Below are 16227 nucleotides of genomic sequence, written 5' to 3'. Positions count from 1 at the left end.
AGAGAGACTGGAGGTGTGATTTGGGGATTTAGAAAATCCTCATGGGTGTGTATTCAGGGAAACTTCAACTTGCTTGGCCATTTCTGGAATTACTGTGAGGCAGGAATGTGTTGTCCTACCTGACTTCCAAATCTCAGGGCAGTTTTGCAGACAGCACTGAGCCATCCAATAAAACAAATCACAGCTGAGCACTTCCCTCCTGCTCTCCTGCAGGTGTCCTGTCCTGGCTGACCTGGATATTGTTGGAATTGCTAAACAATACACCCAGCTGGACCTCCCAGCTTTTGCCCTGGGCTGCCTCTTGGTCATTCCTCAGTCTGAGAAGAGAGAGCAGCAAATTCAGGTAAATCAGAGTTTTGTGTTCTGTCTCTGCAAGGGAGATGCCCTCAAGCACGTCCTGCTCACCAGAGCAGTCAGAGGTGAATTCCAGTTAACTTCAACACATCCCTGCTGATGAATCCTCAACATCTGCCACCCTCAAAGGCTTCTAAAGGGATCATGTGAACACTTCCTCTTTTTTTTTTTAAAACTTCAGTCACCCCCAGTAGCTTTGTCATCTGACTTTGCCTTTAGAGAATTTGAGGATGTTTTTATGAGATCCCACCCATAAAGCACATGGGGGCAAAAACACCCAGTAAAACCCAAGCCAGAGCAGATGGTAAGAAAAGCACTGAATCCTTCTTTGGAAGGGTGTTGAGTTGAAAGCTCCTGACTTCCAAGGAAGATGTTTGATATGGACCAGCTCTGATAGAAACCTGCCTTAAAGCCATGTCCTCACCATCCATGAACCCTGACATTTTCCATGCTCCTCTCATTTGTTTCCATTCATTTCTGCCCTGCATTGTTCTCCCAGTGGAAACACTAGAGGCTGTTCCCATATTTACCACCAGCAAACTGGGACCAGTAAAGGCACCTTAAATTCTTTGACTTCCAGTCATTAAAGTTCCTCTCAGAAAGGTTTCCCCAAATCACAGCTGAGGGAGTCAAAAAAATCCTCTGACAGCTACAGCAAAACACCATTTGCGAGAGTTAAAAGCAACACTTTCAGTCCAAGCAGACAGATCCTGGTTTGATCATTCTGTATTTGCACCTAGAATTTCAAAAGATTTCTGAATAAATCAAATATTTGTTCTGAAGGGGGTGTTCCTGCTTTGATCAATCACAGAATAATAATGTTTTGTAACTTATTTTCACAAGGATTTGTTATCAACCTGTAAGAAAGAAACTGTGCTGCAACAATTGGATGAACACATGGACACTGGAGAACTGGTAGCATTTGCTTCCCAGGTGAACAAATCAAATTTACTTCACTGCCCTTTGACTTGGAGGCTTTTTTGATAGAAAAGTGTTCACAGAACCTTTTCTCTCTCCTCTGATCTTATCCAGCCTTACTTGACTTTGAATGTTCAGAAAATGAAGAATACTTGTAAAATGCATTTTTATTTATGTTGTGCAACTGAGAAACTTCTTGTACATACCCAGTGCCACGTTCTGGGCTGTCCCTGTTTGGAGGGCAGCAGAACCATCTGGCTTTTCCTAAATAAATATTTGAGGCTAAAAGGCCAAAGGATTTAGGGAACTGCACTTTTGCCTTGCCTTGAGCTGCCTCCCCATGGCCAAGTTTAACTCACTTCCCTCTCTTAATCTGGGATCAGTTTTCATAAAATCTGCCATTTCACAGCACTTAAAAAAATTAAATGTAAAAAAAAACCCTATTCTCTATAGAATCCAATATGGAGACTATGAGCTCCTTCCATTCAAAAGTAAAATCTCTTTTGTCTAAAATATTAACACTTTTCATTACTAACACTTAAATCTACAGATCAGCTCTTTGGTTTTGGACAGTATCATCAGTGAGAAGCTCTATGAACAGTTCTGGAAAACCAAATATTATCCACTGTTAAAGCAACACCTGATAAACACCCACAGAATAAGAGAGCTGGTGGATTATTTTGCCAAAAACAACTGGTAAGTTAATAAATGGTAAAAAACCATCTGTAACTGGAGCAATTGCAAGAATTAAATCTCAGCTTTATTTAATTTTCCTTTGTTCAGTCATGGAGGTTTTCTAATACTTAGTCTCCAAGGATTTTTAAGTATGCTAAGTTAATAAAGAAATAAATTTCACCTCACTAGGACAGAGTTTTACAGCCATTCAAGACCAAGTAACAGATTGTTAAGCCTGGACTAGCAGCAGATCAAATGCAGTTAAAATAGAAGCAACCAGAGTGAAATAATCAAAACCTTGATCTTACCTTTAGGTGAATCCAGCTTTAGGTGAATTCAGCAATGAAAACTCTCAGAAAAAAAGGAATGAGCTTCCTGTACTGAAAGCAGGGAATTGGTGGTTTTGCCATGAAGTTTTCAAGAACTAAAAGCTCTTCTTGTGCTCCACTTAAATCACAAAGGGGGCTGGGCTGGGCCCCACTCACCTGGGCTCCTCTCACACCTGGGCACACTCAGAGCCCAGCCCTGGGGCCTGCAGAGCACTGTTACCACTGATCCCACACTCAGACTGGGACAGGCGCCAAGAAACACTGAAATTCTGTATTTATTGATTTTATTAACAGCCCCAAGGAAAAAGCCAGGCTTGTTTTCTCTGCTGGGAAATGACAGGGCCCATCTGACTTAAAGCTATGGGATCAGACTGTGGATTTTTACTTCTGTTGTCTAAATTGTTGGCTTTTTAGAGAGTTTAATTTGACAAAGTTGATCAACTTTTTCCCCTTACAGCCTTGATGATGCAACTGCCCTGATTCAAGAGTATCAAAAGAAATGTGGAAACCCTGCTCTGGCAGACGTCCCAGCATCTCATCTTCTGCAGGTAAAACAAACCATCTCTCCTCCTCAGGCAGTATTTTCTCCTTTTTCTCTAAAGACTTTCACCCAACTTCTTGCAAGAATACTTCTTAGCTGATCTACTTTAGTAACATGTGCTGTATATAATAAAATATCCCTTCATTAATTCAAGTGATTCATTTTACTTGAACCACATCTGTGTCCTGGATCACATCCCATTTTCCTAAGCCCTATTAATGTTGTTCTTTGACCTTCCAGATGTACCTGAATGGATCAGAGGGGTCCTGTGTCCTGGAAGTGCCATAAATTAGGTTGAGATTTCCCCTTTTCCCTCCTCCCTCTCCTGGCAGGAGGTTGGGCTGTGCATTCACAACTCTTGTACTGCTCAGAAGAACGCCAGACTAAAACCCCAAAGCTTTTACCAGGAGCATCCACAACCTCTCCACATTTCCCCAGCTGTTCTAGGCTGCTTCTCCTCCATTCTCCACCCCCACAAAACCAGTTCAGACTCACAGCAGAATTTCCTGTTTGGAGTCATCAGTTCATGCTCAGCACTTTAACTTTGGGAAGGAGTAAAGTTTATTTCCTTTCCTTCTGTCCATATTTCTATTTCCCCATGTTCAGGCCTGCTGTCAGGAGCACTCTGAGATGTCACCCACAGCACCAGAACCTTGTCATCACTGTGATAAACTTTTCTAAAGAAAACTGCAGGGGCTGTGGTTCATGTAAAATACTTTGTAGACAAATTGTAAGTGTAACTTTACAAACTTATGTATCAATTTTGGCCTTATAGTCAAAACAAATAAACTTGTGTGTCAATTTTAGCCTTACAGTGTAAATTAAAAGAAATAAACTTATGCATCTATTTTGGCTCCTTACAATAGTCTATAAACCTCTTAATTATGAGTTTGTCAATCAATTGATGTTCCAGTCAATTGCATTCCCTGAATATCACATGCCAAGGTTTTATTTTCAACTTTGCTCTGACTGCATGAAGTCAGAGGTTCTTGAGACAGCCTGAAATGTCTTTTTATCCAGAGCAGGTTTATTTTGAATAGAAATGAGTCATTCAGTCAGCTCATGACACAGAAAGAAGGGTTCCAGCTGAGGGAAAAATCATAACCCAAAGGCCAAGGAAACTGCCCCCCTCCTAAACATTCTGGGGGAGGCAAGGACAAAAATCTGTTTTGTTGGAAGGTTACAGCAGTTGTGAGAAAGGGGAGCTGTTAAATACATTCAGGTCCCTGCAGCTGTGGGAACAGAGGAGCCACAAGGTGCTGCTCCTGGAACAACCCAGTTTTATCTTCAGCAGCTTTGAGAGTCACATGGAATGACATCACTGAGAACCTCTGTGCATGGAGCAAAGAGCACAAGAAATGGAGTGTCAGATGTGAGCCACAAATAAAGGAAAACCTCACTGGTTATAGATTGAATGAGATCATCACTCATGAAAGCACAGGGACATTTGAAAGTGCTTTGATCAAAGACTCAAACTGCAGTGAAATTACAAGGTAATTGTAATCCTTTCAGAGTCTATCAAGCCATTTTACTCCTTGAACTTAGTTGAGAATGTTAAATTGAGACAATTAAATATAAACTGGATTCTGGAGCAAACCCAGCCTGGCCCCAGAGCCCTCAGTCTGTTCCAGCCCTGTCCAAACATCCCTTAGAAGGGGAACACCAAACCACCACAACTGCTGCATTCTTCCCCAACACCACCTCACCAGGCTCAGCTTTTCTATGAAGTGGAGTTTATTACATTAAGGAACAGTACTTAGACAGTTATCTTAATGGAATATTTTACAAATCATACAGAGAAAAGCAAACACAAGGTTGTTTAAATTCATGACAAGAAGTTACATTGTTGAGCTGTTAGAGACAGTGCAGGGCTGTAAACGAGCAAGCAAGTTTTGTAACTTGCAGTTCAGAAGGAGATGGTAAAAATACCAGACAAGCAAAAACATTTTTTAGGATTTCTTGTACTCAATTCTTTCTACCTTCACATCATCTCCAATTAGTTGATAGACATATGTAACTACTGTAGAAGCCTGGATGTCCATCAGCACAAATGAAGGAATGATGTTGCTGGAAAGAGAGGAAACAATTCACAGTGATTGTGTGTCTATAACCCCCTTAGTCTTTCAGCACTATTCAGCAGAAATCACGTCAAGAAAAATGGGAATTAATTCTGTAAGTACAGCACAGAGATCTGAGGCTGTGAGCATTTCATGTTTCAGTCCAGGAGACTGAGCAAGCACAGCTGTGTGAGTTACACAACTCTTAACTATCCTCTCCCTGACATTTAAATCAGAAATACTAACCCTCAGGAGTTTGTAGTTCAGTTTTATTACCAAAAAAAACCCCACAAAAACAGAAATCCCCCCAATATTCACTTACTTCTCTAAGGCATGGTAGGCTCCTGTAGCTGATCCTGGGTTGATATAGAATTTATTTTCATGTTCAAATGCCTCAAATTTGTGTGTGTGCCCTGAAATGAGGATGTCCACATCAAACTGCCTCTGGAGCAGTGCCAGGCTGGCCATGTCACCCCAGGGGATCACCTGATGGCCATGAATCAGCCCAATTTTGAACTGTCCAACAGTCACAACTTTCTGCTCAGGATAATTCAGGTTCTAAAAATAAAGAAAATAAACCAAACCCAGATTAGACAAATTTCTGTTTAAACCCAACCCTATTGCACCACCCAGAAGGGGAGAGCTCAGGAACTCATTCCACCCCTTTTACTTGAATGAACTCCAAATGCAAAAACCTTAAAGGATACCCCAAAAAAACCCAGACAGTACCTCATCAAAGTCCCCTCTGACAACATGAACATCCCCAGCCAGGGTCTTGAGGTAGTCATAGGTGTCCTTGGTGCAGAGGTTCCCTGTGCACAGGATGTGTTGGATCTTGCCAGGCACCAGCAGCTTCTTGAACTTGGCCGGGAGGCTGTTGCAGCGATGGGGGATGTGGAGGTCACCCAGCACCAGCACCAACTTCAGGGGCAGCAGGGGAGAGAGGGGACACAGGGAGAGAGGGGACACACAGGGGTTAGGGCACAGCCAGCACTGCAGTGTCCCCTGCAGAGCCACAGCCTGGCATTTGGACCCAAAAGCTGCTGCAGTGAGGATGGGATGGGGATGGGATTTTGCTCCATGGGATCTTTTCCAGGCCATGAGCAGAGGGGGCTTTACAGACAAAGCTCTGCAGAATTATTTGTGGTTTGTTGCTGAAGGCCAACAGTGCAAGGGAACACATTCCTGCTGCATTACCTGATGTATTTTACACAAATTTGGGAGCTGCCATAAACCACCCCACTGTTTTTTCTCTCTCAGACCTGGCTAAGCTGCAGCCACTTCTCTTAAAAAAAAAAAATCTCTTCATCCAAGTTTCTTTCCCCTGACTAAAAAAAAAAAAAAACCCAAATATTTTTAAAAAGCAGCAAATTTGCAGCATGTGTTAATAGCTGACTAGAAGAGGAAGCATGTTCAGAGTCCACATGGTAGAAACCACTGAAAAACTGAACAAGGCTAAAGAATAACAATAGAATACAAACAGGGCACTGCAGAGAAGCCAATCCACAGTGCTCCTGTCACCACCTCTATACATTTACAGTTTCAGATGCCAGAATAAAAATGTAGTGGGGGCTTCAAAATTAAGGCCTGAGATGATGCAAGGCCATGGCTTAACAGCACAGGCTTTAAATCTGCAAATAAAGCAATAATGCAAGCAACACAGGGCAAATTAATTGTGCAAAAAGGGCATGAGAAGCTTTATAAAGCAAGGAATGTTATGGCACTGCTCTGGGAAAACCCAGGATCTGGAGACTCAGCCCTAGGAACTCAAAGAATGGCTCCAAATTAAAGAGATTTTTATCTTCCACTTCATGTTAGTGAGACAGTTCCTAAAATGACACCCTGAAATGTGTTTGTAAAGGACACAGCCCAGATTTATTTCTAGAAACAAATATAACTAGGCTAGGAAATTGTATTTTTAAAGATTTTTTTTTCCCTAATGGGTTTTTAGGCCATGTTGTTACCTTCAGGCTAACAGTCCTCAAGAAGGCAGAGGGAGCTTGGGTGGTATTTTTGATTGGTTTAGGGTTATTTTTTTATATTAAGAAGATCTCAGTGCCACCATCAAACCCATCTGGAGACAGATGGTTGAAAGTATTGGTAAAGCAATACATAAGCTTTTTAATCAATGAGTGACCAATACAAAATGAAACCAGGAGAGGGGGGGAAAAAAGACAATTTTGAAGGTCTTTGATGAGTAACAAGTGCGTGACAGTGATTTGGATTAATAAGTGGCAATAGATAGTCTTACTGCTGCTTAAGGGACTTAAGTGTGCAGTACCAGTTATGTATTTGATGGTTAATAAAATGATCCTGCCACTGACACACCCCACCGAGCCAGCAGCGTGTGCTCTCAGCACAGACATCCCCTGTGCTGACAAATGCCAGCCCCACACTTCCCCAAAATCCCCATTTCACCTCCCATCCATTACAGAACAGCTGCAGGAACCAAACCCAATGAACAGCACTGCAGGGTTTAATCACCACACGTATCTAGAGCTTAAAGCAGTGGTGAAAAACGACAAAACACCTGAATTTTGGGTGTGATCTCGGGCGTGCAGCCCCTAAATTCATCTGAGCCAGCTGCCAGTGGCACGGAGGAACACGAAGGAGCCCTTCCCAGGGGTGTTAGCGAGAGCCAAGGAGTGACTTACTCTGTGCCCAGCCTGATTGGAATGAAGGAGTTGATTGCAGGGGATGAGAAACAGGGCGGAACATGATCAATGTTAAACGAGAGGAAGCAACAGAAGAGAAAACACAGCCAAATGAACGGGCAAATAATAATTAATGAATTGTCGATGTTATGAAAGAAGCGTTAAATAATTTAAAAAATATTAATGCGATTACGATAAAATTAACACAAATTATAAAAGGAGCTGCTGCAGTCACGGCCCGGCCCTCACCCCCCCGGGGGCCTCGCCTCAGCTGGGCACCGCCCTCCCGCCCGCTCTCCCCCAGCCCGGCCGGGTCGGGCCCGGCTGCTATGGCCGTGCCGGGGGTTCCGGTGTGTCCGGGGGGTTCCGGGGGGTCCCGGCGTCCCCCCGCTCTCACCATCGCGCCCGCTCCGCTCCGGCCCTCCCGGAACCGCCCGGCACCGCCCCCGCTACGGCGCCTGCGAAGGGACAATAGAGCTCTAAACGCGTCCGTGCCGCATTCCGCTGGCTGGGATTTGACACAGGTGAAACGAAAGTTGTCCGCAAAACGAGCCGATAATGACGAGAGAGAGAGAGAGAGAGAGAAACACTGATTATTTATTTCAGAGTTGCGCAAGCCTGAGCGCTCCGCGGGCTCCCACAAACCAAATACCCCAACTAACAATTCTTTTTATTATTTATGCATTTCAGGAAACAAAATAATTGATTTCATTGGCTACAAGTTACATAGTTACATTATTAATTAGTCTTCTATTGTTAATGAGTCTCTTTCCTCCCACGCTAATCAGTGCCATGCTCAGCCCTTCTCTTCTCTTGAGTCGGGGGCGTTTCCCGGCTCTGTCCCGGAGCTGGGGCTGCCGAGGGCAGCTCCGATCTCTGCTCTGGGACGGGGACAGGACCCGGGGAGCGGCTGGAGCTGTGTCGGGGGGGGTTTAGGTTGGATATCAGGGAAAGGTTCTCCTCAGAGGGTGCTGGGCACTGCCCAGGGAATGGTCACAGCCCGGAGGCTACCAGAGCTCCGGGAGGGGTTTCACGATGCTCTTAGAAACGCACAGACTGGGATTGTTGGGGTGTCTGTGCCGGGCCAGGGGTTGGGCTGAAGATCCCTGCGGGTAACTCGGGACAATCCCTAATTCCATAATTCCGTAATTCCGCAATTCCACAATTCCATAATTCCACAATCCCCGGGTTCCACATCCGGGGCTCCGCGTGGCGCGCGCTCCGCCCTCACGGCGTTTCCCGCCTTCCGCGGCCGTGAGGGGAGTGGGGGGGGTGGCCGTGAGGGGAGTGGGGGGGCGGCCATGAAGTGCGTGATCGGGGGGGCGCAGCTCCGAGGTACCGGGGCCCGGGGAGCCCGGCACACGCGGGGATTGGTGCGGGACATCGGGAAAGCGACACCCCCGGCACGGCCCTGGGCGGAACACGAGCCCCGGGAGCGGAGCGGAGCGGGGGATCCGCCTCTCCCTCATCGCGGCGGGGTCGGGCGCTGTGCGCGGTGTGCGCGGCGGGGCCTTGTTCGGATGGGCAGGATTTGGGGACAGTCAGGGCCTGGCTGCGTGTCCCCTGTGCATTCCAGGGGCACAGCTCCACTCCATTCTGTGGCAGAAGCTGCTCCTCCGCTGCCCGAGGCAGATCCGCAGGGCCCCAGCCGGGCTCCACTGTGTTTCTTGGGATTCCGTCTCTCCAGATGTCCCCTTGCTTCTCAGGCTTTTCCCCTGCTAAATGTCATTTCTAGCCCCGGTGATGAAGTTTTGCCTGATTGACCTAATTAGTGGTAACTCCAGGTGCTGCATAGGGACATCCGAGGTGCCTCATCAGAGACAGCTTTCCAAACCATTGAGGGCTTGGATAATTAAAATTTTAATTAAATAGAAAAAATAACAGTTTCTACCATCCATTTTCTTTCAAATGTATAAGAAATTTGTAATGTTTCCTCTTGGATTATTCTGGAGAAAGTGCAGTGCCACCTTTTTATCTTTTTATTTTAATTTAGAATGCATATTGCAGTGTTTTTTTCCCTGGCAGTGTTTGGAAGAGCAATACATGCCATAGCACGGATTAGTGATGAATTTTGGTTTGACCCCTTAGAAAAAGGTGTAAGTGAATTTTATTTCTTCTAATTTAAAAATCTTTATTATAAGCCCAATATTTATACAACTGGATATTGTGGTTTTACAGAGGTACCTTTCAGTCCATCACATTCTCAGCTCCCTCCACTTTCAGTATGGACACATGGCACATTTTCTGTGATTTGCATTATGCAGATTCCATCGTGGAAGATTTCATTCCCACTCTGCCCTAAGATCCTTTGATATTTTGCTGTCCAGGACATCTGGATGAATGCCACAGGGCTCAGTTCTGTTGTCACAGGTCACAAGGTTTGAGTTTTGTACCACACAGGAGCTGCCTCTGAAAACAACATGTTTTGTACTGGTGTGACTCAACAGGAAGAACACATCCATTAATGCCTCTGATTAATCAAACACCATTTCCAGCAGAATTAGTGTTTTCTCCAGAGGTTTCGTAGGTAAAAGTGATCAGCTCTCCTTGGCTCACTGGGAGGATGGAAAATCACAAGTGGAGATATTTTGTTTTATACCTGAATTTTTGAGGTGTCTTTGCTCATCTGTGTGGATCATGTCCCTCAAATGCCCCAAAGACAAGCTGAGCTCTGGGTGTTTGGGTAACTCAAGTATTTTTATTTTAAAAATTAAAATCAAATAACCATACATATTTTAAATTTTTAAAAATAATTTTGAGATGTAAATTTCCAGGTTTGCTAGTGGCACTGAAGCCCAGAGGTGGCTCTTTTTGAAAGGTTCAAGTTTTGAGTTAATAAATCATTTGACTTCTGTTCCCTCAGTGGTTGGACTCAGTGATGTTGGAGGTCTTTTCCAGCCCTAATGACTCTGTGATTCCATTTCCAGCTTGCCTTAAGATCAGTGAATTCCTCGAGGTCAGCATATGCATGTGTGTTCTTCTCATCCATGTTTTTCCAGCATTACTGCTGCACAGCTGTGTCCCAGCCCTGTCAGAAGGAGAAGCAGTTATCCCTCCCCTGTAAATTGATAATTAAGGTACATTTCAGTGAGTTGTTACACACAGCAGCAAATTAACCCAATTTCCAGCTGAAGTTGTGGTGGGTGAGGATCAGCCTGGGCTCTCCCAGTGTCCCCAGAGCAGTTTGGGGAAGCCTTAAGAGCAGCAGCTTGAGATAAACCAGGGTGCAAACCCAAGGAAATTGTATTTATTGCAAAGCTGCTCAGGGAGCAACCTCTGCACTGATTTTTTTTTATTTATTTTTTTTTCAGTCAGTCCTCCCTGTGTTTAGATGTGTAAATGTGCTGGAAAGGAATGTAGAGAAATGCAGCATCTCCAGCAGCCCCAGTGAGCACCACATCACCTTCCAGCTGCTCTGCAGGCACGGTGAGCTCCCAGGGCACTGAAACCACAACAATTAATGCCATCATCAGCACAGGTCTGTCCTCCTCAGCCCAGCAGGACTGGGAGTGTTCATCAGCATCAGCCTTTGCAGAATTCCTGAATAAACTTCATCTCCCCCCACAGAGCTGTGCTGTGCTGCAGGCATGGTTTGTGTCAATAATCCAGCTGGGGTCACTGGTGTAGGGTAATACATTGAATTATGTCTGCAGAGAGCTGAGCTCCCTTAGCACACACTTCCCCAGGAGGGCAGAGATCTGGAGGGGTTGTGTTCTGCATTCCACTCCCATTTCTGTTATTTTACCAGTTAATTCCTGGGGCTGTTTCCCACCTCTGCATTCATTGGTTTATTTCTTGTGCATCCTTAAAAAACTCGGATGCTGTCCAGGCACAACTAATGGGATGGAGGGAGTCTAAGATGGCAGGTGGATCCCTTTTCCTGTTTGTGGTGAGTAATTTCCATATAGCTGGGCTAAGTCACTTGGTTACTTCCTCTATTGAACAATTAATATTAAAAAAAAACAACTAAAATTACAGCCAAGCACTGATTTTTGTTCATTTCCTTCATACTCAGGTGTTGTAAAAACCTATAACCTGACATTTCAGGAGTGTGATCCCTTGCAGGCTGTTTTTGCAAAGCACATGTGTCCAAACATTCTTAAAGTCCACTCCAGGTAACAAACACAGAAATATTTTTTAGAGTTTTACTTTCTAATGTAACGAATGCTAAAAAGTCATAGATAGAATTATTTTAGTGTTGAATGACATTTTATAGGCTGCTGACTGACGTGATGATCCACTTCCCAACCAGTCAGGAAGAAATAACCCTGTCAGTAACTCCAATGAAAGTTTGTTTCAAGAGTTACACTGAGGAAGACACTGGTAAGGAAATTCAAAATGTGAACCAATACTTGGGCTTTTAACTTTTTTTTGAGGTGAATTTTTTTGATTATTTCCAGGAATAATAACTGTCACGACATAAATGTGGGATGAATTTTATGGCTGAATGACATTTTTAACAGAACATTATAGAGTGAGATTTTAAGTCATGCTGCCACCCTCTGGTTTTAATAAATTAAATAAATTTAAATAAATTGAAACATCTTCTTGGTGTCAGTGGCAGATCTCAGACTGAGCAGCCAATTGAAATAAATTATGCCACTTGCTGTAGGCTTTGAAAGGGGTAATTACTGTGCTGCAAGAGCAGCAGCCTGGCAACTGCCAGGAAAAAGGGGATAATTTTATGTTTTAAAAAGGACTATTTAAATCTGAATACCACAATTATAGAATTGATATCATTAGAGAGTATATTTTAGTCTGAGGACAGCACAGAGTGTCAGCAAGCCCTGCACTGTTATGCCTTGGTCACATCTCCAGGAGGTGGAGAACAAGCTGGAGACTCTTGGGGTGTGACTCCAGTTTTGAAGATGAAATTGTGGTTTTGAAGTAGAGGTTCTTGTGTATCATGTAATAAAGAGATGCTTTTCATACTTGTGACCAAAGCTGGGGGGAATGACCTGGGAAGAGCTCAGGGCTGGGAATTGAGCTGGGAACAGGCTAAGACAAGGATCAAGGGGCAGAAACTGGCTGGAGTGAAACAGGGCAGAAATTACTGAGAATACAGAGATTCCATTTTGAATGACCCATCTGGTGACTTTAGAAACGTTCACTTAGCAGGGCTATTGTAAGAGAGAAAGTGCAAAAATGGTCCAAGTGTAAAGAGATAGCCAGAGCCCAGTGAGGGAAGGGAGGGGGGGCAGTGAGAGGGGCTGTGCCCGTGGTCAATCTCCTGCCTGCAGCACCTCCTGGTCCTTTGACCCCCTCAGCTGCTGTGGCCTGGGGGTTCCACAGCAGTCAAACCCTCTGCCCACCCCTCAGCTCAGCCACAGCTGCAATGTGTGACAAACAGCCCCTACCACAGCCACAAGGAGCCTGTTTGAACTCTGGGAGATAAAACAGAGAGCAGAGAAGGGGAAGAGTGGGAATAGCCTGGAGCACTTCCTTGGCAGCCCGGCCTCAAGCTGCTGAGGGATTTCTCTGAGCTCTCCAGGACTGTCACATGCCAGGAAATTGCCTTTTCACTTTCTCCTCACACACCCCTGGACAGCCACGGAGTCACCTCATGGTAACAAAAACCTGAATACCTGAAAGTGAACAGCCAATTTCCTGCTGCCACTTTCCTGTGTCAGGAAAAGATTGTAATTTAAAACAAAGAGCCTCTGTCCACCTCCATTGTGCTCTGGTGATGGTCAGTAATTTTGATTAATCTCTTCAAGTCACGCTGCATTTTGGGCTTCCCATCCATGCAACAATAGGCAGCTGGGAATATTATTTGTGATGGATGCCTGTGGAAGAAGCAGATCTGCAAGAACAGCAGCAGGTGTTAGGTTAGATCACACACAGAACATGGAATAGGTTCTGTTAAAATCCATTCAGATCTACACAATGTACTGCAAATAAATTGAGGATTTTACTTAATTCTAATATGCATATAAGCTAAACATTTATTAATATTAGCCGCCATAAAAACACAATTATTTGTTCAAACAATGCTTATGTAAAAACCTCAGGGTTACAATCACAGCTTTGTTGAGTTCAAACTTCACTGCTGTGAGTCCCTGACTTTGTTGTTATCTCAAACAGACTTTTCAAGGACAATGCTTACTGAGATACAGCTCAGTCCAGAGGAATTTGACTACTTTCAAGTTGGAGTAGATTCTGAAGTGACATTTTGCCTTAAAGAATTGAGGGTAAAGTAAGAACTTGTCTGGGAAGAAAACCCATTTCTCATTAATTTGCCTGATTGGACCAGGACAACATGGGATGGTCCCTGTGGAATGGCCCTGGGCTGTGCCCCACCAGCCCTCCTGACAGCAGCAGGGTTTCACCACCTGGGTGAGGATTAGCTTTAAACCCCAGGATCCTTTGAAAGGCAAACAAAACACTTCTGAAAGAGAGATGAGGTTTCTGTGCTGGGCAGACACAGCTGCACAGCTGCCCCAGGGAAAGCATTGTGACCAGGGAAGTTCTCCATGCAGAACCTCCTCTGGCAAGGCTCTGGCAGGGAAGGACAGAAACCATTCTTAGAAGCAGCAGAATTTTCCCCTCTTTTTGCCAGTAAACAGGAGCTGGGATAAACTCCCATTCCAATATCAGTGTTCTGGTTTAAGGAGCCCTTCACCCCACCCTTCTCTGCAGGGGCTGCTGGCGTTTTCCGAAGCCACGAGCGTTCCTGTGTCCATCCACTTCGACAGATGTGGGAGGTACGTGTGGGGCTGCCCTGGCTGGGGCCCTGCAGCCACCCAGTGACCACTGAACTGCAGGTCCTCACCTCAAACCCAAAGCCATTTCTAACCTGCACTCCAGAGTTTGTAATTCCATATAAACACTGAACCCAGGCATGGGCATTGCCAAGGCAGCAGTGCTGACTGACGAGCTCCTGTGTATAAATTACCTGGGCACCTGAGGCTCTCAGTCCCCTGCAGGCAATGATTTATTTATTTAGCACTTTAAAGAAACAATACATTTTCTGAATAAATATAATTTTAAAAATTAGATATTTAATGCTATCATTTGACTCTGACACTGCACAGCATTTGCTGGTTGGAGCAGTGAGATCTGTAACAGGTGCCCCTCTCTCATTCCTCAGCAGCAAATACAGATTTCCAGCTTTTCAGAGGAGGTGCTTTTTAATTCCATCGGTGGAATCACAGGATCTCTAATTGCCTGTGCTGTTTGGTCTCAATACTTGTGTTTAGACCCATTGCTTTCAGCATTGAGGACCTGCTGCTGGAGGCCAGCTTTATCCTGGCTACCTTGTGCGAGGCTGAGGAGGAGGCAGCTTCCCCAGAGCCTGCCTGCTGCCCACGGCCCTGGGACAGGTAACAGGGGCTGAGGGGGCAGGTGCTCTTAAGAGGGTGAAAAACTCAGGTTTTCACAGGAAAACTCTGAACTACAGGGGTTCAGGAACATCTCAGCAGCACAACAGCAATAAGGGGGTGCAAGAGAGAACGTTCTGTACAAGCTTCTGCTTTCTCATCTCCTCGGGGTCTGGGTGCAGCAGGAGGCAGGCTGCTGAGAATCTCCTCTAAAGCTATCATCTTTTCACAAACAGAAAATAAGGATATTCCAATGAAACACAAAGCCAGCTCTAACCTGCCCTACTCTGTCCACTCCAGCTCAAGGACTGGCATGGAGAAATCTGACCAGACCTCCATGGATGGAGCCAGCAATGCAGCCACAGTCGCTTCCAAAAAGCGACAGCAGAAGGGAAACACTCCAAGCATGGACCCTGCAAAACTCACAAGTGCTCGGGCAAACCAAGAGGTAAAAAATATTCCCAGAAGCACAGAGAGGGATGTGCCAGGCAGAGCAGGAGCAACCACGGCCCAGGCAGCAGGAGGAGAGGCCACAGAGGCTCCTTATGCCAAGGTGAGGGAACTCCCCACGGTGCCAGCACTGGAACCCCAGAGCTGCTGCTTGGCTGAGCACCCCCATGTGCACTGGGGGTTTCAGTGGGATCAGCTGTCACAGCAGCACAGCTGGAAAACCCCAGCACTGCTGGGAGCACTCCTGGGGGGCAGGTGGGTTCCACTGGGAAACGCTGCTGGCTGAGAAAGATCTTAGAGTGGCAAAAGCTTCACAAATAATTAATGCCCAAATTCTGTATCACAGAATTCTTACCTGTACAAATGTTGCATTTTCCAGTTCCACTCCTTATTCTTCGGAGCTGTGTCTTACAAGGAGGCCATTGGTGACACCTTCCAGAGCCTGGTGACAGCCAGTGACACTGAGGAGGAGCTGGGTGCCTTGCAGAGCTCCCCAGTTCTGTAGTGCGGGGCTTGGGGTCCAAGGACAGACAGTGGGGAGAGCCCACGAGGGAAGGGCAGGGCAGGCCCAGCCTTTGTCACTGGTGCTGGGACCCAGCAGCACAGAATGTTCTGGAACTGTCAGTGCTCTTGTAATGGCACAAATTTAGGTCACGACTGACTCCGTTGAGGTTTGTGTGTTCTGCAGGAACTGCTGGGGGTTCTGCTCTCAGAACACTCTCACTGGAGAGAGGCTCAGTTTGAATTCAAACTCTGTTACCACATCAGGCACATGAAGCCGCTGTTCTGGTTAGGGGAGATCTCAGGGTTTTACAGGTTCTCTAGAAACAGCCTTTAACTGAGAAACCAAAGCTGTCACAGGACTGCATTTAAAAAAATAAAGGTTTGTGTTTCAGACTTGCATTATCCTTTTCCTTCCCTGTCTCTCCC

At 45.4% G+C, this 16227-nt stretch overlaps 3 protein-coding genes across 5 annotated transcripts in view; 2 read left to right on the top strand and 1 right to left on the bottom strand.

Annotated features, from left to right (window-relative positions):
* KNTC1 (kinetochore associated 1) overlaps positions 1 to 3680 on the top strand; it is a 31418-nt gene extending 27738 nt beyond the window's left edge. For all 3 annotated transcript variants that reach the window (XM_059863340.1, XM_059863341.1, XM_059863339.1), the window contains exons 60-64: positions 214 to 343; positions 1198 to 1287; positions 1823 to 1968; positions 2734 to 2824; positions 3058 to 3680. In XM_059863340.1, the coding sequence (XP_059719323.1) occupies positions 214 to 343; positions 1198 to 1287; positions 1823 to 1968; positions 2734 to 2824; positions 3058 to 3105 (505 nt within the window). In that variant the 3' untranslated portion in view covers positions 3106 to 3680. The remainder of the gene's footprint in view (positions 1 to 213; positions 344 to 1197; positions 1288 to 1822; positions 1969 to 2733; positions 2825 to 3057) is intronic.
* Positions 3681 to 3826: 146 nt separating this feature from the next.
* VPS29 (VPS29 retromer complex component) lies at positions 3827 to 8028 on the bottom strand. The gene is made up of 4 exons (XM_059863342.1): positions 7926 to 8028; positions 5604 to 5795; positions 5197 to 5432; positions 3827 to 4884 (listed from the first exon to the last, which is right to left on the bottom strand). The coding sequence occupies exons 1-4, from the start codon at positions 7926 to 7928 to the stop codon at positions 4767 to 4769; spliced, it is 549 nt and encodes a 182-aa protein (XP_059719325.1). The 5' UTR covers positions 7929 to 8028; the 3' UTR covers positions 3827 to 4766.
* Positions 8029 to 10492: 2464 nt separating this feature from the next.
* Positions 10493 to 16192, top strand: RAD9B (RAD9 checkpoint clamp component B). Its single transcript, XM_059863940.1, has 9 exons — positions 10493 to 10588; positions 10840 to 10954; positions 11544 to 11643; positions 11745 to 11851; positions 13613 to 13719; positions 14168 to 14232; positions 14728 to 14850; positions 15148 to 15400; positions 15677 to 16192. Exons 1-9 carry the CDS (start codon positions 10493 to 10495, stop codon positions 15800 to 15802), a joined length of 1092 nt encoding a protein of 363 aa, XP_059719923.1. The 3' UTR covers positions 15803 to 16192.
* Positions 16193 to 16227: the final 35 nt, after the last annotated feature.

This window comes from Haemorhous mexicanus, chromosome 19 (genome assembly GCF_027477595.1).
Source record: "Haemorhous mexicanus isolate bHaeMex1 chromosome 19, bHaeMex1.pri, whole genome shotgun sequence".
Lineage (NCBI taxonomy): Eukaryota > Metazoa > Chordata > Aves > Passeriformes > Fringillidae > Haemorhous > Haemorhous mexicanus.
This window is presented reverse-complemented; position numbering and strand designations above follow the sequence as displayed.